Below are 25,738 nucleotides of genomic sequence, written 5' to 3'. Positions count from 1 at the left end.
CTTGACTGCCCTGTTTTGCTGGGGACTGTAAATGGAAGCAGAGGGGCCTTATTCTGCAACAGTGTTGACATTAGTTAAGTTTTAAAACCAGAGTAGCAATAAATCTATTATTTCTCCTTTTCAGTTTTCTTTTCCCACATACAGCAGGAGTTATGCAAGAGAGGGTGTGGCAGCTGGGAAAACAGGCAGCATATTTTGCTGTGATAACAAAAATCCCAAGTTTTATTCACTAGAGAAGATGAACAACTGTTCTATCCAAAAATAACCCTTGTCTGACCAAGATAGATATTGATACTTTCTACAGACAAAACTACAAAGGGATTCTGTACTTTTTGAAGAACAAATGAAGTCATCTTCATCTCACCCACAATCTTTTTCACTGGTATTTATTGCCATTGATAACACCTGCTGAGAGCCTTCTGTCCTGAAGCTTTTGAAGGCTGATGGCAGCTTCATGCTAATATCCTTCAATGGCCCTGGGATTTAAATCCATATCCTTAGGATTAAGTAAGAGCAGTTAAAAACGAATAACTCTTTATAGCCAATATGCCTGTATCCCTCACAAGACACAGAATGGATCGGTTTAGATGGTGGAGTTTAAACCAGTCAATCCACTTAGGTTTCTAGATTCAATACCCTTTTCCATGCCTTATATTTTACTTCTATTCATTGCTGTTAAGTTGGCCTAGTGTTTAAGATAAGTGGCAGAGCTCTCAATTAATACTTATAGTATTAATACCCAATATTTACCTTAAAGTAATACCTCAGTTACTCTCCCTACAGGGGACTGATAATGGGAAACTGAGGCTTTCACTGCTAGTTTGCTCATGTCATGGGTAGGGACCAAAAGTTACCATCCAAAGGTGTCTGTGATGAAGTGATGGTGTCAGTCCAGTTCCTAGTGAATGGATAGCTATCCCTCAAAACCCACAACCACACTGGCCATAACTGACACAGAAGTGAAGGGTTTAACCCTGGTCCCACTGATGTCATTGCCAAAACTCCCATTGACTTCCATAGATACAGCATTTTCCTCCCCCCCACCCCACAAGGATTTAATGGTAAAAAAATAATATGGTCCTGATTGTGAACTTATTCACATCAGTTTTAAACTGGTGTGCCTCCATTGTCCAATACACCCTGGAATAGTGAGAACAGAATCAGGTCCTTATGTGTTCATAGGAAATACAAAAAGTTAGTCTGGCCAATAGATCATACGTCTTGTGGGTTTGTCCAATACCAGAAATCGGCTTAATACTGGTATTTTGTATCTCTGTGGAATGACAGCTGACAGGTGGTTAAGACTTTGAAGCTGCTGAGCAGTTTCTTGAACAGCAGCCCCATTGAAATCAACTGCTCGCCTATTGGGATCTGGACCTAAGAGTTTAAAAGAAAAGAAAAGACGAGGGAAATCTACCATTTTCACAGTCAATATTATAAAGGGACCATATGGTCTGTCATGGATGATGAGGTGAGTTTACCAGGAAAAAGGAGAGAATATTAAAACCTAGATACTCTTAATTCAGCTTTCACGTTTCAGAAATAATATAGCTACTAGTAACATGTCTCAAAAGGCTAAACTTATGAACAAGTGTCACATTACCAGACCTCTGCAATTACACATCGGTAATATATATTACAAATTATATATATACACACACACACACAATAAATATTTATAGTGTGTGTGCATAAGGCTAATAATATAAAACTTGTTCACAAGTTCACATACACACTATATAATGTCTGTTTTATCTTTTATATATAATATTATACGGACACACACTTTGAAAATCATGAAATTGAAATAAACTTTATCCAGATGTTGCAGTAAGCAAAGGACTCAAGACTGTCTTAAAACCAACGTTTATTTTGAGATTTGGTCACAAACTCTCTTTGTTTAATTTAGAAGTAACTTTATCTTAGTGCTGAAGGAGTCAATAGAATTTCCAAAATTAACTAAATAAAATAAAATACAATTCTGCACTGAAAAGATTGCATTTAATTCCACTCACTCTGCACAACCCATCAGAACCTGTGCAGTGATTTATTCATCCTTTTATGAGTAAGTTCAGTGTAACAGCAAAGAGGCAATCTCTCTTTCACTTAAATGAGACAGCTAAAGAGATTAAGTGCAGAAAATGTAGGCAGGATCAAGTGATAGATTGCTTTTGTGTTGCTTCATGTCAAGTTTCACATATAGGATTTCTATCTCTTCTTAAGAAGGATCTTTCTGAATATAATAGACATGGTACAGAGAAACACAAATATATATATAAAATACACACACACTGTTCCCTTTGGGGGCAGAGCACTGGACCACTTTAAAGTAGAATAATTTGCATTTAGTCCCAAACTTTTAAATTTGGATACCAACATTTTAGGCATTTTATTTCGTATGAAAACAAAAGTGACTGGCATTTGGAGGTGCTCATTACCTTAGGCTCCCATGTGAGATGCAATGTTCGTTTGGGTCACATTTCTGATCACTTTGGGGGAAGTTACCCTTTCTCTTCTGGACAGCGTCTAATGAGCCAGCTGCCCTGAAGCCATTACTTGAAGCAGATGCTAACATCTTAACAGTAATTTACCATCAACCTGCTCTGCATCAAATGACAGCTTTTAAAAATCCCAGATTGTCATAGTGGATCAGAACCAGGCACAAGCGCTGTGCAGAATGCTAACGAAGCAATTTGATTCCTCACCTATAGCAGAGCCTGAACACACCTGCATACACCCATGCTCCCTGCTGTACAGAAACAGCTGGCATTGGTGGATGCCTTATTTATCTCCTGTAGAGAATGTCTGCAGCACCCATCTCATACATGACCTAGAGACCCCTTGGTGATAACTGACAGAGGGTGCATAAGGTTTTACAGGGATCTGATATCTGGGTCCAATACCTACATCATAATATTTGAGGAGTAATGTATCTAGACTGAAATTGTTTTTATGGACTTGGAGTTAAGGCAACTCACCAGAAGGTTCCATTCGTCAGAGATGTTCCTTTCATGCAGGAGGTAACTTACACTTCCCTTCCTTTCTGTGTTCTGCGCCTTACGTTGCATGTTTATTTGCATACTAAGCCAGATGTGAACTGAGTGATGAGGAAATCCACAGGAAGAAACAGCAAGGGGTGTCCGGTTTATGAATAAAGACAAAGGATTGGTTTGGTATATCTTGGAGTGCAAAGAAATACCCTTCACCTAGCAGGTAAACTGGCAGCATGCTTGTCTCATGAAAGAAGGATCACAGCCAGCATGGCTGTAAAGCGCTGCAAGGATTTTGGTGAGCAATACTCTACTAGACATGAAATATCTTATTAATTAAGTCTATGCTCTAAAATACATGTTATTTTATATGTAACCCTTTGTTTCCAATACTTCTATTTGAGTCCGTCTGCTTTGTGAAATGAGCATATTTGATGTAGATATGAACAAATCAAATTGCTGTGAGGAAGAACTGATGAGCTGGGCTGTACTGCTTCTTTGGATGCAGCAGAGCAGTGAATATGGGGTATCTCCAGTGGAGCAGGAGCTGGACACTCCAGAGAGATGCTTGAGGGCTGAAGTGTGCCAAACATTAACCCGAAGAGTGACAGCGGGGCCTGGAAGGCCTAGCGGGGAGATCTTATGTTGCCCAAGGCTGGTAGGGTTGGAGAGCTGACCCATGGCAGGCACAGACAAGGCTTCCTCACATTAGATGCCTCATAACCTTTAGTTCATGGTGCTTTAAAAGTTGTGGTCCTATTTTCCCAAAGATCCAAAGCAAGAGCAATGGTCATAGTCTCTTGGTGTAGCAAACAGTTCATGTGCATGTGGAAAACGCTGTTGTAACTAGGTGATAGGGATACTGATATTGAGACATGCTGGGTCTCCAGACAAACACAGCTTCATATTGCATAGTCAACTATACTTCCTTTGTCTAAATCCATATAAATATCCTGAACATAAAATACAACAAAACTCCTGAAGGTTTTAGCCCCTTTTCTCTTTGCTGTAGGTTATGTACGTTAAGGAAATAGTGCAGCTGATACAGTTACTCTGAACTGTGGCAGGAAGTGAGGTTTTTAACGGAACGAGCTTTAAAAATACCAGATGTATTCTCATTAAACCCACCAAAAAAATCTAAGCCCAGGATCAGCTCTCCATGCCAATTAAACCCTATCAGGCCTCTAAAAGTAACTTTTTGAAGAAATGCCAGCCTTTTCTTAGAACATCTTAATTGGTTCTTACTAATAAAACAGAAAATGCCATTTTGGGGGATGACAATACTTGCATTGTTTTATTACAGTTTGCTAGTCTAGCTTCTAAGAACACTCTACATATTACTGCGTTCACTCAAAAAAGCCCTCTCACAAAACTGAAATGATCAGGATTCTGTAGATCTGAGTGAATGGAACAGCAGAATGAGAAGGAAGGAACTTTTAAAAACTGGAAGGGGTCCTTTTACCATGCAAATGTTTTAAGGGCAATATTCTCAGAGACATCTCAATTTCTTCCATTTTCAGGTGTTGAAGCTGAACAGTAACACTAAGGTTGATCATATTTTCAGGGTGCTGCAGGAAACAGTGCTGGCAATTTAAGAAGGTTAAGCTCTTCATCTTATTTAGACTGGGTGAAGACTGGTGTTGGGAGGCAGCACCATCTTTCTGGATAAGGCATCAAACTGAGGTCTAGATCTCCAAAGGTTAGTCGAGGTGGCACTTTTCACACGGGCACATCAGTCTCGCTTTTGGAACTAGGTGAAATTCTTGGGTAAGTACATCCTACCGTCTCAAATTTCCTCAGCAATTCAGGAGAATACAGTATTCATCTCCATTCCCTGTCCCCAAATAGTATATGCTGTTAAAAATATGGCTGTGTTTCACTCTAAAGGTGGCTGTGCTTCAGTGTCAGGTCAGGCGATTCCTGAACAGATCCAGAGTCCAATCTTGCAATTCATCCGAGCAGAGTGGCAATGGCAGTTCCAAACACAGAAGTCAGGCCCATACTTTCTAAAGTGCTTTGGGATCAAACAGATCACATACATATCTCATGGAGGGATTAAAGCTGAGTATGTTTTCCATATGCATTTGACTTTTTCCATCTCTAGTAACTGAGGTTGTAGGAGGTTTCCCAGCACATTTATCCCATCATTTGATTTGCTATCTAAATTTTGCAGACACATTCAGTTATCTGCCTTTCAATTTATTTTCTCCTCCTGTATAGATTTTGGCAGCCTTGCTCTGGCATGTTAAGAGGTAGGGAAAAAAATCCTCCTCACCAATCCTGATCATCACTTCTTGAAGTGATATAGTGGTCAAACAGCTGCCTCATATAATATACTCCCTTTGCCATGTATATCCACTTCACCAGCTCATTTAAACTGGGCCATGAAGGGTTACAGAATGATTTATGCAGCTGTTCAAAGAAGCAACATATTTGCCAAGCTGAATCCCTATAAATCGATTTATTCTGTATCACGTGCTATTTGTGAAAGCTGAGGCTATAATAAAGATTTTTCACTAAGAAATTGGGAAGGACAATGGGAGTTTAAAAAGGCTCAGAGAAAGGAGTTGAGGAAAGCCACTCGTTCTATGAGAAGGACATAGGAGACTGCTTAGAGCTGCTGGAATATGAAATAAATGATCCTAAGGCAAAAAGGAAACTGTAGAACTGCAAAAGAAAGAGTAAAAGTAGATGAATAGAAAGCACAAAAGAATGTGAACATTGATCTGACACATTTACATTTACCGTATGACTATAAAGTCCTTATTCCATATTTCAGAGTGTAAATCTGACCCTTTTAAATGGATGAAAGCAATGCCTTTAATGAAAGAATTGGGATCCAACCTCCTCTTCGCTATTAATTTTGTAGAAAATCCAATTTAAGACAAAATTCTTCCATTAAGCAACTTGGCAACGCACATGCTAGAAGGTAATTTTAGTGAGGTAATCATTTATCCCAGCAGTAGCTAACTGAATTAAATAGAACACCTTAAAAGTGTGTGTGTGAAGTCCCAAACAACTGCTAAATGTTATATTACATGCAACCATACTGGTACTTGACATTTGCACTGGAAAGAAATCCTTCATATAGTAAAAAAATTACACCATGCTCCGTCCCCAAGATTACTGCGGTCATTAAAAAAAAAAAAATCACAAGGCACTTAGAACAAGCATAGGGGTGTCATGTCCTGATGTCCTGGCCAAATTCTATTTTGAGAGAGTACTAAGAGCGCAGTGCTATGAGGTGCTGAGAAACTGCTGCAGAGTGCTGAATGCCCTCAACTCCTGTCAGTTTGAGGGTGCTCAGAACCTCTCAGGAAGTACTCAGCACCCGGCAGGTTTGGGCCCAGAATGCTTACCTAAATGGCATCTACAGTTTCAAACAGATGATGTATTTCTTTTCACTCCCTGATATGAATTGACTGTGACTGCACTGGTGAACAGTTGTTGAAGTGATGTGCTGCCAGTATATTTTAAGAGGGAGCTCCCAGAAAAAAAAAGTTCCCTTAGAGCATGATAAACTTCATGTACCAGGCTCCATGTAGATAGGAGGTGTGAAATACTGGGACTTTTATTCATTCATTCTCTCATTTAAACCAATTACTGGCACATGTCTATGTATAATGAAAAGGATTACACAGATTGGCAAATGCACTTATATTAAGTCTGTAGGAAGAAAATATTTATACTATATTCCTGAAAATATCCTCACTAGAGTTCAGTGGTCAACTTGCGTACTTTGAAATGAGAGGGAGTGGAGATTTTGTAAGGACCCCAAGGGTAACCACTTCTGGGATCATTAATTGTATTGCCAAGCCCTAATCATGGACCAGGACCCCATTGTTCTAGGCGGTGTACAAAGTTGAGTCCATTCTAAAAGCAAAATCTGGTTTATTTTAAAGGCAAATGATTTTATCTCCTGAAGTTTTTTATGACCCCTTGGGGAAAAACCATCAATATCGGGGTGATGTAACCATATCCATAGGAGTGATTTCCATGCAGAGGCACTGCAGTTACTCCTAATCCTCCCATCAGTTTGGTAGTAGGATTTTAAAAAGCAACTCATGAAAATCACATTAGTGAGCAGGCATTCTATCCCCCGAACAATTACCCTGTCAGTGGTGCATGAAAGGATTCCATAAGTATGCCACATGCATTGGGATCCTTAGGAATGAAACATCACTGTATAAATGTAACATTTTACAGGAAGGCATAGAATGCACCAGCAAATGGTGTCCTTTTTCCTAAAAGCTTCGTAGGTTAAAAAAAAAGGCGGGGGGCGCACAGGAGCACCCAGCCACAGGAACACCCAGTCATCGATAAGGGAGTGTTGCTGGAGTAAAATAGAAACCTACATGGTAAAGATCAAAGCATCCATGCTGAAGGGAGAAATAACCAGTCCAAATGAGAGAGCATAACATCTAATGCATTTGCATATTTACTGAAGGAGCTCACTCAACACTCTCCAATAAAAATGAGTAATTTTTGCGTGTCACATGTCAGTAATAATCTCTGACACGCACACACAGGCTTCTGAAGCATCGGATATCAAAGTGCACTGTGAACTCTTCAAGTCTGCATACTGTTTTATAGAAAATGGCCCACGGTGCAGCTCTTGCTACTGATATTCATATAATTCATGTCAGGATACTAGGCATGTCAATGCCTTTCTCTGTTTGCAATTTTTTTTAAGTAACAGAAGATGCATTGTACACTGTTGTCAATCCGATCTCTACCTGAGTAAGGACTGCAGTGTTTGGCCTGGAACAGCGAACAGAAGGGAAAATTATAGCAAGGTAATAATGGAACTGACCATTCCATTTCTTCTGTGATAACTAGAGGATTAAAATAGAGAGGGTTTGTCAAAGCGAGCTCGGACCGACTTGGCTTTTGCTAAACCAAAGTCAAAACCAGAGGTAGTTCAGAGCCAGTATCCACTCATCCAGATTTCCAAGGATTGAGAATGGGAGTAAGTTAAGGGACACAGCCCCTCTCTGTTAGAATAGATTGTTACTGTGGTGGAGTGAAAGAAACAGAGCTCTTAGCACTCTGATGAGTAAACTAATTTGTGAATTCAGCAAAGAAAAGAACTGAATTAGCAAGCCTTCTACCAACTTTTGGGCTTGATTCTCCATCACCTTCCATCTTTTCCAGTCATTTATTACTCATCATTTCCTCTAACGGCTTGAGAGACTCACTGGTGAACAGACCAGACAAAATTTTATTTCACCTTGCCAATCCCCCTGACCTCACTGTATGATACTTTTCATAGCTGAAGTTCATAGTCCACCCCACACATCACCTTGGGAAAGCAGGTCTGAGTCACCTCTCACATGCATTGATGTCAGTCAAAAGTCATTCCACGGCAGTCAATTGAATGATCGTGCTATGAAATAAAGGTTGGTGAGAGAAGACTGATTATTTATCAACGAAAGCTCTGCAGGTGGAGCACTTCCAAAGAACACTGGGCTTTTCACATGGCACAGCACTTCCTTTAATGCTTCTTAAAGGAGGATTTAAAAAAAAAATCAGTTATGTGCCCATTTTAAATATTTGAATTAATTATGCAGATGTAACATTACCTGCATTATGTCCACACTTGTTAAAACTGTGCTGTGCCAAACAGCAAGCTAAATGAACCCGCCTAAAATAAACACATTTCCTATGCACAGAGGTGGGCTGCTTGCTTCTGAATGGGTAATACAATTTGAAAAAAAACAAACAAACCACACAACTTTGTCTTTGTAATTTAGATGTATGGATTTTAATACAATCACACTCTTTGGCTGTCACTTTCGTCAGAGGCAAGGGTACCTACTTTTCTATATTAAAAAATGAAGTGTAGTGTTGAGCTTTGTAGTCTGTGGTCCCAAATTTTCAAAGTGATTTGTGATTTTAGGTGTTCAATTTGAGATGCCATAAAGGGGCTGGATTTTCAGAGGGGGGGGTGTACAACGCTTTTTAAAAATTAGGCCACTCTGGGTATGTCTACTAAGCTCAAGTCTGTATGACCTGGGCTTGTGAACTTAAATGTTTCCAAGCTTTTGCTTGAGTGTCCACATAGCATTGTGAACCTGGGTTTATAGTTGCTGGACCTGGGTTTTACAGCCGTGCAGATGCATCCATGCTGCATTACACCAACCTTCTGACTCAAGACTGTGGCTTGACCTGCATCCATACTGCCACATGACAGGGTTTGGAGCTGAGTCACAGCAGGACTTGTGCTCAGACTCACGCCCCCTGTCAGAATCCTGGGTCCTGAGTGCTTGCCCACCCAAGTCATACTGATTTGTGTGTGGATGGAAACGGGGCTTGGGCTCAAACTTGAGTCAGCACCCGAGGTTATTGTGCAGTGTAGACACATACCCATAAAAGGTCCCTGAAGTTGGGAAGAGAAAATTACTAGTTATTTTAAAAAATGTAGGCCAGGATTCCCAGAAAACAATGATGCTATGTTAAAATCTGAGAGAAGCTTGATGAGTTCTGCATTCAAAACAGAAATAAAATCTCAGATTGATAGGTCTTGTGGGGTTTTGTAAGTGCTGTAGTCGTCTTTTACCCTACAACTGTCGCTTCCCTTTGGAAGTAGCTTTCATTACATGAATAACACCAAAGAGCCCATCAGCTATTTGACCACAAAACTATTGACTACTTCGACTGTCAACACCACAGAGTAGCCCAAATAATAAATGAACTTTTTATTAAGTGTGGTAACATTAGCATTACAATAAGGGATTGTTTGAAAACAAGCTGTATTGCTGTTGCTCAAAAGCTAAAAGAAAATGGTTCTCAGTTTCTTTATTTCTCCAGGAGGGTAACCACAGGGGTTATATTAAATCTTTGAAAATATGTTCACAGTTGAAAAAGTGCTGCTGCTGCTCTAGTGACATTTAATGCTTTTTAATTACTATTGATGAAGGTGGGTGAGTCTCTTAGAAGTGGTTTACTTGTTCTAGTAAGTTTTAAGCCTTGTGGAGAGACATAGTGGTCTGTAAACTTGCACAGACTTAGACCTGATCCATTACTTATGTGTCATTTCCAGTGAAGACAGCAGAGGGGGAACTACATGAGAAGCTTCTGTTTGACTGTGGTGTCATATACATGGCTCTGTGAAATGTTCACATCAAAACCTGAAACCTGTGAAACTCACCTAGACTGGACATCTCAATATGAATTCAAAAAAGTCAAAATACGTTTGCTAAAAGGTCCAAGGCTCAAAAACTATCTGGAACAGCCTTGCACTGCTTCAGAACACTGCAGCACACATGGTTTGGGAGCACATGAAACTCCACACTTGAATTGTAGCTATACGTAAATTGAAACCAAAGCAAATATTGCACTACTCTGGGGTCTGATACTGCATCTCTTACTTGAACAAGACTCTCCGGCTTCAAGAAGAGCTTTGCCCATAGGAAGACTGTAGGATTGGGCCCTAAAATCTCATTTTCGCATCCCTGTAGTAGCCCTGAGGAATGTGTGTGCACAAGTGTATATGCTGGTGGGGTCAGTTATAGCAGGGGTTGGTCTCAGTAGTCCATGAGTTAATTATAGATAGTCTTCTGCTAAACTGTATCAATTTAGACGGCTCTAATGTATCCTGGGGTGGTTTATCCATCCCCCGCCCCCCGTCCCCCAGCTCCAGAATTAAGGGAGCTTAAAGCTACCTTCCTTCTCTCCTCCCTCATCCTCTTTTCAGCACTGCTGAGTGCAAAAGCAGTGAAGCGGTGGATCTGGCCACTACAGCTAACAGGACAATGAGGTGATGATAAAACTGCCAAGCCAGATTAGTGAATTCCTGAGCCCGATTCTCCATGGATTTATCTTGTCTAGTCGCTTATACCCATGTAAAGTGAATGGTTTGATTCTAAGCTGACTTCACTTTGCACAGATATACATGATGGTACAACATGAAAGGCTACAGAAAATCAGGCATACTGTATGCAGGACATTGGAATTTTTAAGGCATGTAATACATATACAATGCTAAATTCCACACAAACATCAAACAAACATTTAGCAATAGCAAATGAGTCACAAACTCTATTTTAAATAGAAAAGGGGACATATTCCTGATTTCCAAAATAGAAATTAAGGGTTTAATCCTGCTTCCATTGAAATTAATTGCAAAACTGATCAGGCCCTCAAGACATTGAAGTATCTTACTTTTAATTACACTTCCTTCTTGATGCAAAGCATGGCAAGGAATGAAAGCAACTAATGATTCAGTCATTTCAGATCTCCATCTTTCCTGATGAAAAATGGAACGGGTCAAGTTGCTGACTGGATTCCCCTATGTCAAATGCTGTTATGTGAACATAAAGGGACTTGTTCCAAGAAGATCATGTCAGGTTTAAAATGCATCACTCTTTTTTCAGTCCTCATTGCATTCTCTCCACCCCCACCCCTTTCCTTCTTATTCCTATATAAACTGCTATTATAACAGGGAGACATGAATCCAATCCAAAACCATGAACAATCTCCCACAGGCATCCTGAGTTAAGAGGAATGTTTTGACTGGTCATTGTTGCCTAATTTCATTATGTTTAAACCATAAGAGCTGGAAAAAAATTAGTTAAATTTTTCATAAAATGACTTTTTTTTTTTTTTTAAGTGAGAATCATTCTACCAAAAATCAACAATTCTTACATGCAGTGTCTTCTGGTAAAGAGATTATTATTAGAGAGAATGGACTTGGAAGTACATTAAAGCTGAAAGCGGTATTGTCACCTTTGAAGAGTAAACAGCATCACATTTCACCTTTTTCTGTCAGAACAGTGCACAATAGTAGCCCCATTGTACTGCAGACGGGGCAATTTTCCTGTCAAACACAGCAAGCTAAGAAATCCCTTTTCACATCCCAAAACTCTTCCGACCATCTGGAAAGCAAACTTAATAAAAAGTAAACTTACTGTTTTCATTTTACAAGGAGAGCTTACCACTCAGTACTGCAGATAATGCTGAATATATTACATATATATGTATAATTTTTTTATATAAATTATTTACTTCAGAGACTCAGAAAGAGCTGTTAAAAAGCAAGGAATTCAAAACATATACTGTATTGAAAAACAAAAGAAAATTGCTCTTGGCTTGACATTTTGATGTGCAAAACTCAGAGCTGATTCAGAAGAAATCCATGAATATGGTTAACAGCTGAAGCACTGAGAGAAAATTATTAGATCAGTCCATTTAAATACAGTCACAGCACAGCCTTGGGAGCTCCCATGACTACTACTACTCTTCTCTGAGGGATAGAGACGGTCACTGTTATTCACACTGAATAGCAATCTGGGGTAAGAAAGTATTTACATAAGAGTTGCAGAATCTGGCCCGAAGCAAAGATATTGCAATATTCATTACTCTACAAAAATTGCCCTAGTGGATGGGCACTTCAACAGAAGAATGGGTTGCGGTAGAATAAAGCAGATCTAACTCCACTTATGGAAGGGAGGGGCAGCACCAAAAGTAGGCAGTGCTGGCCGAAAGGGGGTTGTGACCCTCATATATATCTAATAGGGCTTGCATTATCATCGCATGTGAGTATCTCACAATCTTTTAATGTATTTATCCTCATAGCACCCCTGAGCTACTATTAATAGAAGTACTATTAACCCCCCTTTGCAGATGGGCAACTGAGACACAGAGAGACTCAAAAGTGACGGGGCTCCAGGACAACGGTGGCAAACCAGGAAATGTAACTCAGCTCTCCTGAGTATCAGACTAACATCCAAACCTGCAGGCCCATTCCTCCTGTGCTTGCTAGCTCATCCAGTTGAGATCTGTAAAAAGCGGAAGCTCTTGTTCAGACTAAGACACCCTAATCACTGTTCTCAAATTAGGGACAGGTAGGCTATTTTCTGTGCTACTGAATGTGAAAAATAGTGTAGTCTGGTTTGTATAGGCCTGTTATGGCTCCGGCTAGAGCAGCACCACACACTGATAGCAGGCTTTGCCTCTGTTCAGACTGAGCCTGGGGTCAGAGTTTGCTAAAGTTTGACAGCCTAAGAGGTTAGACTCAGTAGTGAGGAATACTGACTCAAAGCTTAAACATCCTCTGCTCTTCCAGGTGGCCACTGTGTCTCAGCACCAAAATAGTTACCTTAACGCCAATGCCAAATTACATTCACTGGGGATCTGGCCCATTGTGTTCAGCACCTATTACTGTGCAATGTATTGTACATTGCAATCATTCTTCTTTGTGTGGGCTCATTTCCAATAATACCTTCCCTGATATACTGGCTGCCACACTAAAATGTTAGAATCATGGAAATTAGAAGTGGAAATGACCTATTAAGTGTAGAATTTACCTCTACACTCTGTTTTTCCAAGATGGAATTAGGACTATTAGAGATGGAAAAGACATTCATTATACTTAACATTTACCATGTGTTTCTTTGGATATTACCAGTTTGGGGGGAATTCTGCCACTAGAAATAGTGTTACCATCATGTGGAATCTTTGGGCCAGTAGAAAAAAAATAGAGAGTGGGGTGGAGAGTCCTGACAGACCTACTTCCCCACCTCCCGTGAGGGAAAGGAGGGAAATATAAAAACAAAGAAAACAGATCCTTTGATCTATCCCTTGTGCATTTATTATTGCCTAGAAGAGAGGAGAGACTTACAATCACTATGCAGCCCATTAACTGGCATTGAGGTCACCAAGTGGATCCCAGGGAGCAACTTACAACCACCCTGGGGTTGCTCTAACTTATACTAGACACACCCTGGTCACACACACTTTCTCCATGCCATACCAACTACACTAAAGTCCTGGTGGTAGAACGGTGTAGGAATCACTAAGGTGACTCTATGATACCCAAGAATTTCCCTGCATGGGATGGGGGGGGATTATTTTCAAGCATCAAGACCTGCCAGCTTCAGGGCAGCCATGCACCAAGAGACCAATGCAAAACTGCTCCAATGCAGGCAGGAGCTGCTCCATGTGATTCAAAGACAGGCCAAAGCCCAGCATCTGTATAAGGGAGAGGGATCTGAATATTAAGTGCCAAATAGTTACTAATATTAATTCAATGGAACTGATAGGCCCAGAGGGCACGTATATCTGGACAGGTGACTGAGCTCACAGTTTCAGACAAAGAATAATAAAGCAAGTGCCACAGCTTTCCAGATATTTGGGTGATTGAAGCAATAATAGAATAAATGGGGTCAGTCATAAAAACAAAAAATAACTCCTGACTGGCTGAGTGGCCTTTCCCACTTATTCTTCTTGTATTTCTTTATTATGGGCTAGATGACTTAGTCACACTTGCAAGTGGTTTGGACCCTGAGCAGAGTGGGCTAAGAGATAAGTCTGTCGTAATGGCTTGGCCTGAGGCTTGAATTCCGTCTAAATTTCATGAAATGTGTAATCTCACAAATTTCCATTCCATCCCTGGAACAGCATATGCAGAAAACATCAATTCAAAGCATATTTTGCAGCATTTGATTCTTTTCATTTAAGCCCAGCATTTGTCAAAACCTCCAGGACATTCTCATACAAATACCCGGAGGGGAAAAAATTACTACAGTAACACATGGAACCACCACCATAAATGCTAACAGCCAGCATGCAAGGAGGTCCAGTTTTGCAATTAAATGCAGCTTTTTAAAACATTTACAACCTATTATGAAAAAGTGCCGCTCAGCATTTTAAACGAAGGACATTTTAGAAGTGAACTGTGCAAAATTTTGAAAACAAGCATTTTAATAGTCTGTTTACAATATATGGGCATCAGTAATTTGACCCTATGTGAATTTAAATGTCATAAGCATACCCACTACTTACTGTATATACAATACGCACAAAACCAATAGAGTACAAAATGGCAGGTGATTTTTTATACCCAAATGAAGATCCCTTAAAAAGGCCTGATTTTCAGATGGTGAGTCCTCAGCCTTTCGCAAAATCCAGACTCTTTAAAGGTGTCTCTAGATGGGCACCAAAAAATGGAGGCAACCAGAATCACTGATCTCTTTTGCAATTGTTGGCCATGTACTTTATACATTGCAATGCGCACTGTAATAATTACATTTAAAAATACAAACATTAAGGAGAGGAATACATGCGTTAATTCTGCCTATGCCATAATCACACTTTTAAAAAGAAAAGAAAAAAATAAAAGAAGCCCCATGTATTTGTGCCTGTAATTACTGCTAACACTAGCCTCTGTGTAAGAGTTAACCTCAGCATTGGGCTTTTCGGCACTACAGTATTGCAAATAATTAATAAACACAACAATTATATGGACACGCATTTAGAAGCCATCACCTTATTTATTACTCAGTTATTGGACTGAATGAAAAGAAGAAAATATTCTACAATAACATTTGCTTAGGAATGTTTATCTGCTTTCTTACCATTGAATGTTAAGAACACCCTGGCCTGAGGCTGTGAGGATCCTTTTACAGTGCTACAGTAAATAAACATCCCAATCAACACGGGGACTGCTAGAAGTGCCATATCTTCAGATGTGAAACTTAATATCCAAGAAATAAAACCTAAAAGAAAAAAAAGAGAGAGAGAGAGAGAGAGAGAGAGCCCATTACTAATTTTACATTATATAAATTGTGTGGCCCAAAATCAACAGTACAGAACAGTAGGTGTTGGAGAGCTTTGCCAGATTGAAGCTATAATATACGACACTTCTGCTTTCTCTTTTTAAATCTGAAAATGTTTTGTCTGGATACGTTCTGTGTTGGCACCAAAAGAACTGTAAGCATTCTACTTAGAACGGATAGAGATAAAGTTTTAGGTGAGTAAAGACTGCAGGATTAGACCCAGTTTATTTCAATAACGACAATTCCACCTGCTGGAAAAATAATTATGCTAAATGTCAAGGCAGAGCAAAGCAAGGACAGGAGATAATGTTTCATGAATAAAAGCTGGTTGATATTTTTAGACCTCTTTCCGTACTGTACATCTTTAATCAATACCATTTTTAAACTTCAGACCTGCTCCAGAGAGCCTTTGACTTTTTGTTTTTTCAAATAGTGTATCTTCTAGTATATAACAACAAAAAGGACAAAGTGAAATACTGGCCTCATTAAGTCAATGGCAAGACTACCATTGACTTCAACAGAGCCAGGATTTCACCCTCACTCTTTACACCTAACATTCATCAACTGTTGCTTAGGATAATCCCATTCAGGGAGTTTAGTCCCAGATGTGTGTTTTATAATAGGAATACTTCATACTATATGATATATAAATATTCTGCTCAGTTCATTGCTTCACTCCCTTCACATAACCCTGATGGGCATATTTGCATATCTGAGAGAACTCAGCTTTCTGAGTAGCTTTTCAAGGAAGAATACTAGGAACGTGCTGCTTTTCTAATTTCACAGTGGCTCATATAGGGCCTGATCCAAAGTCTAGTGGAGTAAATGGGAGCTCGTAAAATAAAACCTCATTCAAAGCTAAGCACTAAGACTTAGCACTTCTACAACCTCCCACTTGTGCATCTCAAACCACTTTCCAAAGGCTAAGGGATAGAGTCTGAGAAATAGGCAAGTATAACCAGCCCCATTTTACGGATACAGAAATGGAGGCTTAGAGAGATTAATGGACCTTTCTATGGTCACACACAACGAGGCTCCGATTCCCCATTGATTCAGTTGCACCCATTTTACATCAGTTTACCTCCTTTGAGATCAATGGATTTACACCAGCATAAAACTGGTGCAATGGAGTGGTGAATTAGCTCCCAAGTCTATTGACTCCATACACACTGAATTCTAACCCCATTCTTATTATACCAACTTCTGGCAACCTATTTAATAAGAACAACTCCTCTTCTGTGTGCTATTCAGTGCTTCTGAGAGTGCTGTCATAAAGAAGTTACAAGTATCAGAGGAGTAGCCCTGTTGGTCTGGATCTGTAAAAGCAGCAGAGAATCCTGTGGCACCTTATAGACTAACAGACGTTTTGGAGCATGAGCTTTCGTGGGTGAATACTCACTTTGTCAGATGCAGATGCTCCAAAACGTCTGTTAGTCTACAAGGTGCCACAGGATTCTCTGCTGCTTTTAAAGAGGTTACGCTGATTCAACGGGAGGCGAGGGCACTCTGCACCTTGCAGGATGTGGCCCCTAGTGTCTAAGAATTCCCACAGAGTAATAACATTAGGGTCGGAAAGTTTTTGTTTACCCTGAGAACTGTCATTACCAGGACTATGCTAATATAGAGCTACTGTCTTCACCCTTAGAGGTGATCCTGCTAGAGTATAGTTGAGATGCAGTCTGGAGTAGTTTGTATCTGTGTCCATTCAGTCCTTGCCTTCTGTGGTGAGACCAACATCTGTCCTAAAACAACTGGCTCTAACTTCCAACTAGTTTCATATAGGGCAGTAAACAGCTGTCAGATAATGACAACTTCAGATCAGTCCCAATTTGGATTGGATTCACAGCTGACTCAGAGGTGAAAGGCTCAGTGCCTCATTACCACGCCTCAGTCATCCAATATTCACTTACTGTAAATCTTTTTAAAAAGAGCTACAATCTGCACCAGAATTCTATACTAAACTGGGGTTGTGGGAGGAGAGGGAGAGTTTCTACAACAGTGAGACTGGTTCAGCAGTGTTAACCCCTTGCAGCTGATCTGGAGCTGACTAATGCATCAAGATCAGGTATTGTGGTGTTTCTATGCTAATTGACAAAACCATTGATGCGGGCAACTTACCAAATACAGATCTGAAATACAAAAGGAAGCAACCCATTTTGGAACATCCCCAGTTAGTTAACAAACCTGTAAAAATTAATACAATTATACTTGTGTAGCCTTTGCCAAAAATAATTTTTAAACAAGCTGCACCAATTCCAATATTAACACTGCTTTACAGGTTTTAAATTCAATACCCTACCCTAGTCCTTGGGATAGCCTTCTGCGTAATCTTCTTCAAAACACAGAAATGCCATTAAATCCTGATAAGATTGCCTTGTCGGGCCAAAACAAATGGCCAATCACACCAAACGTGATTTTAACCGATGCAATGAGATTAGTATTCTGCAGTGGTAGTACTGTGCCTGCTTTGTAATACAGATGGGGAGGAAAAGAGGGAAAACTAAATCATATTGGGAGGAACTGTCAAAAATTACAAAACAAAAAAAATCCTTCATCCCTCTTTCCCTTCTCCTTCCACCTTCCTTGCAAATCTAATGTCATCAGTTTTATGGGTGAAACACTGCTATACTTCACTGCTTGCATTGCAAATTTCCACTGTTACACAAACGTGACAGGCAATAGGAGATCCAAACAACGAACTGCAGGCTCCCTGCCCTGTTGTTAGGTAGGGATAATAAAGGCATGTTGCTGCCATAAAGGTATCTCAGGTCTTTGTTATTACAACCTTCTCTTGACATGAGTTAGAGGATGGAAATATGTTCAGTTTTAGGAATCTTAGGGCCCCTTGGCAGTTGAACACAAATTCATTTCAGTTTAAAATCCCAGTCTGGGCTAAAATCCCAGTTCTATATTTCTCTCTAGAAAGTCATAACAATAAGTAAACTCAACGTATTCTGAGCTCATGATCTTTACCGGCAAACAACTGCACTAAAATCTGACAAGCGCTCCCCTCTAGCACAGACACAAGAAATAGTTTCATTTCTCACTGTGCGTTCCTGTTTTCACAGCGTGAATAACAAACTTGTTAAAGTAAAGAGGGAAAGTTGCATTCACGTGGAGTTTTTTTTCCCCTCCAAGAAATGCTCCACTGCTTTAGAAAAAGTCGTGTATAACTTCAGTGTCAAGCGCCGTGCAGGTGTCATATGATCAAGGCTGAATCCCAGAATTACTCTCTGCACGTCAAATCACCCAGTGCAAGAAAAATAAGGATTATGCAGTTGTGAAAAAACAGCATTGTAATGCTCCATGAGCTGTGGCAAAATTCAGCAATCACGTTTCACATCTATGACAGTGCTGAGAGAGAACTTTCAATCATGCTTACCCAGCTACTGAAGGGATCAGTAGTGCAATGCCATCAAATTTCTATCAGTGCATGGACTCCGCTCCTTTTACCAGAACACTTTAATTCCAAACCTGGGTCATTGCAGAAAACCTTTTCCTCCTGGCAGTTGCAAACGTACTCCCAGTTTCTTTGTAAAATAATCCTTATTGCGATCAGGCACCAGGAGCTCTTCTCCCCATTCCTTAATTAAGCACCTAGGAGTGAATGGAAAGTAGCTGAGCTCTGCCGGTGAAAGCTTTGGTTTCCAATTACAGTCACCACTCCCTCTGGTCCTACTGCCCTCCCAGCAACCACTTTACAGAGGCGGCTAACCCAAGGCTGGAATATATCATTAGCTGAGCAAGTAGGGGCCGATCTCATAAATATTGAGGCCACACCCATAAGGAAGAGAGTGAGATGCAGCAAGAAAGGCAGAGGGAGAGAGGGAGAGACAGCGAGAGCGAAAGGGGCCGAAACGCAGCGAGGTGAAGTCAGGGAAAGAAATCCTGGATTGTGCAACATAAAGATACCTGCTCACAAAATCAGTTTGCTTCACACTGGCTGTAGAGAAGTCAGTGCCTAGCAGGGTGGCTCAAGAGGGTTTCGCACAGTACTTGGAAAGCAGGCAGACCCACTTTGGTCATAAATACGGAACTGCACCATGCTTTTTAAGTGGGAAAAAATGATTAAATCCTTTTAAGGAAAAAATTTCTTTCTGTGCAGGCTTCCAGGGCTGGTTCTCCAGGACACGCCTTATACACGCATGCCAAAGAAATAGCCAAGTTTAGTTTCCACAGCATGCCAGTGATCCGAGCTACTTTGAATTAGAAAACAATCCCTGTTCTGTTTATGACGGCTATTGTTTCCTATTACTATCTCCTCTGCACCCTGAAGCAAGTATTGTCTGTGACCCCTCTACAAACGGACTTTCTCCTTTTCTTCCTCCTCCCCCCAACAATCCTTTAACTCCACCCTACCTGCCTCAAAGGAATTTATTCCGCGCTACAACCTTATACAGAAAGGTTGTTGTGAACGTTCAAATCCTGCAAACCGAAGTGTTGCAAGGCAAGGAGAGGACTCCAAGTCAGAGTCACACAACGTGCTTTGATGTTCGTGTTAAAAATGCAATTCTGTCAAGAGCCAGACGGATAAAGGCTCGGGGACTGGGTCTCAACGCTGAGATTAACAGCATTTGCTGGAGAGGGATTACAACATATTAAAACCCAGCAGAGGTCGCCATACAGAGGGGAAGAGGATAGGGAAGAAAAACTGAACATTTGATTGGGAAGAAAAAATTGGTGCAAAATCTGATTCTTGTAAGAGTGCCTTTCTCTTTAAAACTTGAAATGGGGGTGAGAATGGAGTTTATAACAGGGACAGATGATAGCACTGATTAGACCCAGCTAGATGAGTATTATGAATATTAAAAATAAAGATTGTGTAGATAGCTCCAAATATTTTGACCAGGGTAAAATTTTCAAAAGCACCTAAGTGATACATGTGCCTAAATCCTGTTTAGTGAAAGTCCCCCCTTCAATGGGACTTAAGTACTTTTGCAAATGTTATCCAAGGTGCTTTAAAAAAAACATGTATTAAGATACAAGCTTTATCAGATTCTCAGATGAGGCTCTGGCTCATAGTGTAGACATGTGCAAGATTTCCCTGAACTCTTTTGGGAGTACCCTGTACACTCAGCCTGACCTGCAGACCCAGACACTTCTGAGTTAAGACTGCCATTCTTCCAAGTGAATCTGCTCTATGCCCAAATCTATGCAGTGCAGATTCCAGAAGGGAGCATTGTTACAGTAACACTTCAGGGGAACACTTTAACAATGCTGGTCTAAAACAGGAGGGGAGGGGGAATTCAGGAAATGCCACCTAGATTTTTGCCCCCCAAAATGTTAATTTTAACCATACAAACAAAAACCCACAAAAAATGTGACCAACCAGGATCATCAGTACACCAGCCTACCCCATTATACCTGTGGAAAAAGGGAACTGAGGAAAATTTTCAAATGTAAGTTGCTCTTAGCCTTAGCTGAAGTCAGTTGCACATCTCAGTATTTTCACATGTGTGGACACAAAGGATCCATGTGGCCACCTGTGTTCTTTTTTCAAAAATATTAGCACAGTTTAGAGATCCAAATGTCAGATGTAGCACGCAGGAAAAGTACGTGGATTTCTGACACGCCCTTGAGGCCTTTGGGTTCATTAAGCAGAGATATGAACACAGAACTTTAATCAGGGAGGTGTAATCTTGTTATGAAAGGGGAACTACGCTTATTTCAGAAATCAAAATGCAAATCTAAGTGTGAACAACCATACTGTATTTATTTACTTGCTTTATTCATTGTGTGTGTGAGAGAGAGAGCGAGGAGCGAGCTGATTAACAGTTAATCGTTAACTTCACACCATATTTTAAAACTCCACACATCTGCAATGAGTGAAATGGTTAAAGTTTTATTTTAACTGTATTGCAATAAATAGCATGTGTTAATGTCAAGCTCAGACAGTGGAATGGAAATTACTTTTCCAAACTATGAGGTGGGGTTAGAGTAGTTCCTGGAATGAATCAGGCCTCTGAGCAAAATGAAAGGTATGCAACACACATGCTTTCCTGGCTGAGGATTTTAAAGCCAAACACAGAGATACAAATGTCTGAACAGGGGCCCGATTCTGAAGATCAGTATTAATGATTTATATCGTGCACACTGCATGGTAGCTGCTTTAAAGCCTACTCGTGATCTCACATACACTACGTTTACCATGGTACAATGCTGCGGACTTGAATGGAGTTACTCCAGGTTCATTGTTATCTATGTCAGAACAGAATCACATCTTGAGCCTTGCCTCAGATTATTCACAGTCTAAGGCTCTAATGCCTGCTAAGAGTTCTGTCTGGGCAAATCCTTATGTCCACACCGAGCATGTTGAGAACCTGCTGACTTAGGTCCAAGGTTTCACCCATGCAGAATCAAAGGGTAATTTAAGACATACTACACCTAATGATAGCAGCAAATAATAAGGGGATAGGTAGAAGGGGAGGGCAAGGGTCGAACATACTAGTTATGTCCCTTTTCTTTACTCTGTCTTGTCTATTTAAGTTGTAAACTCTTTGGCGGCAGGACTGCCACTTATTCTCTGTTTGTACAGTGCGTAGAACAGCGGGGCCTCACTCTCCGTTATCATTTAGAATTTATTATGTTTGCAAAATGGAATAAAGGTGGTGAAAGGCTTAAAGGAGACCAGCAGAATGGATGAAGGGCCATACCAGTTTAGGGGATGATGATGTGGAGTAGAAGCAAAAAGGTGGTGATGGAGAAAAGGAGGACAGGGCAGTGGTGAGAAGCAAGTGGCTGAACACAGGTGGTGTAATTGGATTGGATCGGCAGGAAAGAAGTTATTAAGAATATCAAGAGGTGCAGCAATCAGTTTCCATTCTAACACAAACGCTGACTCTCAAATCAGTCTAGATAAAATGCCAGCTATGATAAAAGACACAATCATTAGCTGATAAAGACACAGTAAAATTACCATCAAGCACAATCCTTTGCTGGCAGTAAAATGAAAAACAACTGCATATCCTGCCAGTGGCCAGAGCCTAAGTGACAAAAGTGAGTGAGGTCAGCTTCCTTCTATTATTGCTCACAGATCAGTGTAGCATCAGAACTCCTCACTGAAATACGGGGTCATCAGGTAGACAGTTCAGAACTGATCTCCCTTCGGTTCTGTCCTTTCTTCCGCAGCCAAGAGAGATTTGCAGTGTTTGAAATATATCTATTTGTGGTGTGATAAAGCTGTGTCAAAGGGTTTTTTTTTTCTGAAGGCAGCAAGATCCAGTGTCATTCAACTTCTTATTCCCGAGAGTGCAGGAGACTATGAGGATACAGCCACTGCTGATGTATGTGGTGGCTCTGAATGTGATTGGATTTGTGTTTTTTAACAGACCTAATAAGTTAGCACTCCTTTGCTGGTGTTTAAATTAAGAAGGATTTGAATAATGAGGGCACACCAGAGATGGCGCCTGACTAAAGGAGGAACAAAGAAAGTATTCAGAATATGGTGGCGGAGGAATACAAAAGATACAGTATTTGTATTATGGAGGTACTTTTGAGTCCTCAACTAATATCTGAACCCCATTGTGCTGGGAGCGAGACAGGCAGTTCATGGAGGAGCTTACGATGTAAATAGACAACACAGAAAGGGTGAGAAGGAAAATAGGGGCACAGAGCATTGTGGTGACTTGCCTGAGGTCACATAACAGATCAGTGGCAGAACTGGAAATAGATCTCAAATCTTACAAGTGCCAGCATAGTGCCCTGTCCACTGGACCATACCACAGAAGGCTGAGCCACCCCAAAGGGAATATTATCACTCTGGATGAAGGGGATTTTTTGGTGTAACTATTCCAACATTATTTTGCAACTATCAATAGTTATAAAACACTTTCCACCACTTAATGTTTAAAAGGACTTGTGAATTGTTTTCAGTTCATTTTTGGTTTGAAACGCACTCCTAAACACCTGCATATAGAACGCTTTCCTCTACCTTAATATAACAAGCACGGACTCAGCCCTGCTCTCTGCCTTTCCCCACCTTCCTTCTCATTTTAATTGGGGAAGGAATCAAACCTGGCCACCTTTGGTTCCTTTCACTGTCTGTGTACAAGATCCAGGGCTGGCTCCAGCACAGCAAGCAGGTGCTTGGGGCGGCCAACAGAGAGGGGCTTATTTGATTACTGCCCAACCACGAGTGGCACAAGCTCCCTAAAAGTGGGGGGCTACCAGGGCCCGAGCTGTGGGTCCCCCCACTTGAGGCATCACCCCCATGTCCCCTGTCCTCCTGAACTGCCTCCCTTGCGCCACCTCTTCTTCCCAAGACCCAGCTCTCTGCTCACTCCTCTCCCTTCCCCCTGTCACTTCTCCTTATGACATAGCCTTCCCACTTTTAAAAGTGATGGGGTCATGGCCCCCTGTTTGCTCCTGTGCCCAGCACACACCAGGGTGGAGTTCTCATGCTGTTAAGTTTTCTGTAAGGAATTTAAGCAGCAGGAAGAATATAATTGCCAAAATCTGCTCACAGTTACATTTGTGCAACTCCAGATTAACTTCATTAAGGGCATGATGCAAAGCTTTCAGTCTCTATGGCATTTGAGTTATTCTTTTTACATCAAAGAAACTGATGGAAGAATTTGCCTCAGTACTTGAAATCTGGAGGACATTCTTTGTTCCCAGCAGATTATCATAATGTGTCCTTTTACATTCCTTAAGAAGGATCTTGCATTGTTTGGTATGTATCAAGGTTTGTCTCTGGAATGAAAGCATTATTCAAATTGTATTTTATGGATGTTGTAGCTTCAGTATTGATCTCTTCATTGCTGTCTTGTTCTGAACCCACTGCGTTCTTCCAAGGCACCAGACAAGATAAACTTCAAATGCTGTATGCGTTGTACATTAGTGTGATTGCACTTTCTCTCTTCTTATACATATTTATAAAATGTCTTTGAATGCTGATGTGTGAGAGGGACAGTTATTTCTTTTATTCCACCAGGCCTTCAATGCAATAGATATTTTGAAAGATAGTTCAAAAACATTTTTGCAGGATAGCAAATTATTGAATTCTACTTGAGCAAACTAGTCCCACGGGCTCCACTGGTACTTCTTGCATTAGTAAAGTGAGCATGCTTTGATCCTGTACAATGCAAGCCTTTGAGTCTAGATCCAGTGTCCACTGAAGTTAATGGGAGTATCTCCAGTCACTTCATCAGGCATTGTTTTGGGCCCTAGGACAACAGAAGGGGTATAGGCTAATATTTAAAATGAACTAGGAATGGCAATAGCCTATATACCACAAGCTATATCCAGGCAAAACTTCCATTTGCCTCAAGGGTTGTTTTATTAACTGAATGAGGTAGTAAGTCCAAAGGGTCTGACATAAAACATTCATTTATCCACTGTTGTGTAGTAAGATGACATCTATTGTCTAATCCTGCATTTCTTGCTTGCTCAAACTTAACATTGACTTCAGTAGATTTGGTGCATAAGGAATCTAGCATTGGATCCATGGTATCATTATGAATTAAGCTTCAGAGTTCTCTAATTCAATGAGAAATTTCTGCCGCTTTAAATTAGGCCTTGGCTTCCTGTTCAAAGAATCTCAATTGAGTGAGTCTACTTTTAATTCCCCTCCTCCCCCCCGCCATATGCACCCAATATAAGCACTTCATTAAATATTTGTCTTCCCCCCCATCTCTCTCTCCCTCTCCCCAGAACAGCTGTTAACTGAACATTGATATGTATTTATTAACAGCGGGTTGATTTATGCCAAAAAGACAAAAAATAACCTATATTTTGGATCGCAGCCAGAGTACAATATCCTTTCCTTGGTTACACCTTCATTAGTAAGAATCAGTTATTCGGTGTCAGTAGGAAGAAAACCAAAAGACAGGACAGATAAGATATGTTTCTTAATGGCTTTTTCCTGTAATATCAACATTTTTAAAAGATTAAAACTTGTTTGTGGAAAACCAAAGCTATTGCAACATACTGTAAAAGAGCTCTAGTGAAATTAGGTGTAAATGTATTTTATGTTAGGATTTCAGCACATTTTTTTTATTTATTCTTCATAGTTTATTTACATTCGGAACATCTCCAGAATCAGTAATAGTAGTTTGTTTTTAGGAACCTTTAAAGTATTTATATAAACCTTCCCATTACCTCTGCAAAAACAAATCTTGCTCAGCTGGCCCCGAATGCTGATCAAGAAGCCATAGAAAGAGTTTTCCATCCTATCTCTACAAGTAGTAGTTA

At 40.4% G+C, this 25,738-nt stretch overlaps 1 protein-coding gene across 1 annotated transcript in view; it reads right to left on the bottom strand.

Moving 5' to 3' along the window:
• Positions 1–19,261, bottom strand: part of SEMA3C (semaphorin 3C) — a 149,658-nt gene extending 130,397 nt beyond the window's left edge. The window contains exons 1-2 of the mRNA XM_032802095.2: positions 18,930–19,261; positions 15,347–15,487 (exon numbers count right to left, since the gene is read on the bottom strand). Of these exons, the coding sequence (XP_032657986.1) occupies positions 15,347–15,449 (103 nt within the window). The 5' untranslated portion in view covers positions 15,450–15,487; positions 18,930–19,261. The remainder of the gene's footprint in view (positions 1–15,346; positions 15,488–18,929) is intronic.
• Positions 19,262–25,738: the final 6,477 nt, after the last annotated feature.

The sequence above is a fragment of the Chelonoidis abingdonii genome, chromosome 1 (genome assembly GCF_003597395.2).
Source record: "Chelonoidis abingdonii isolate Lonesome George chromosome 1, CheloAbing_2.0, whole genome shotgun sequence".
Classification (NCBI taxonomy): Eukaryota; Metazoa; Chordata; order Testudines; family Testudinidae; genus Chelonoidis; species Chelonoidis abingdonii.
This window is presented reverse-complemented; position numbering and strand designations above follow the sequence as displayed.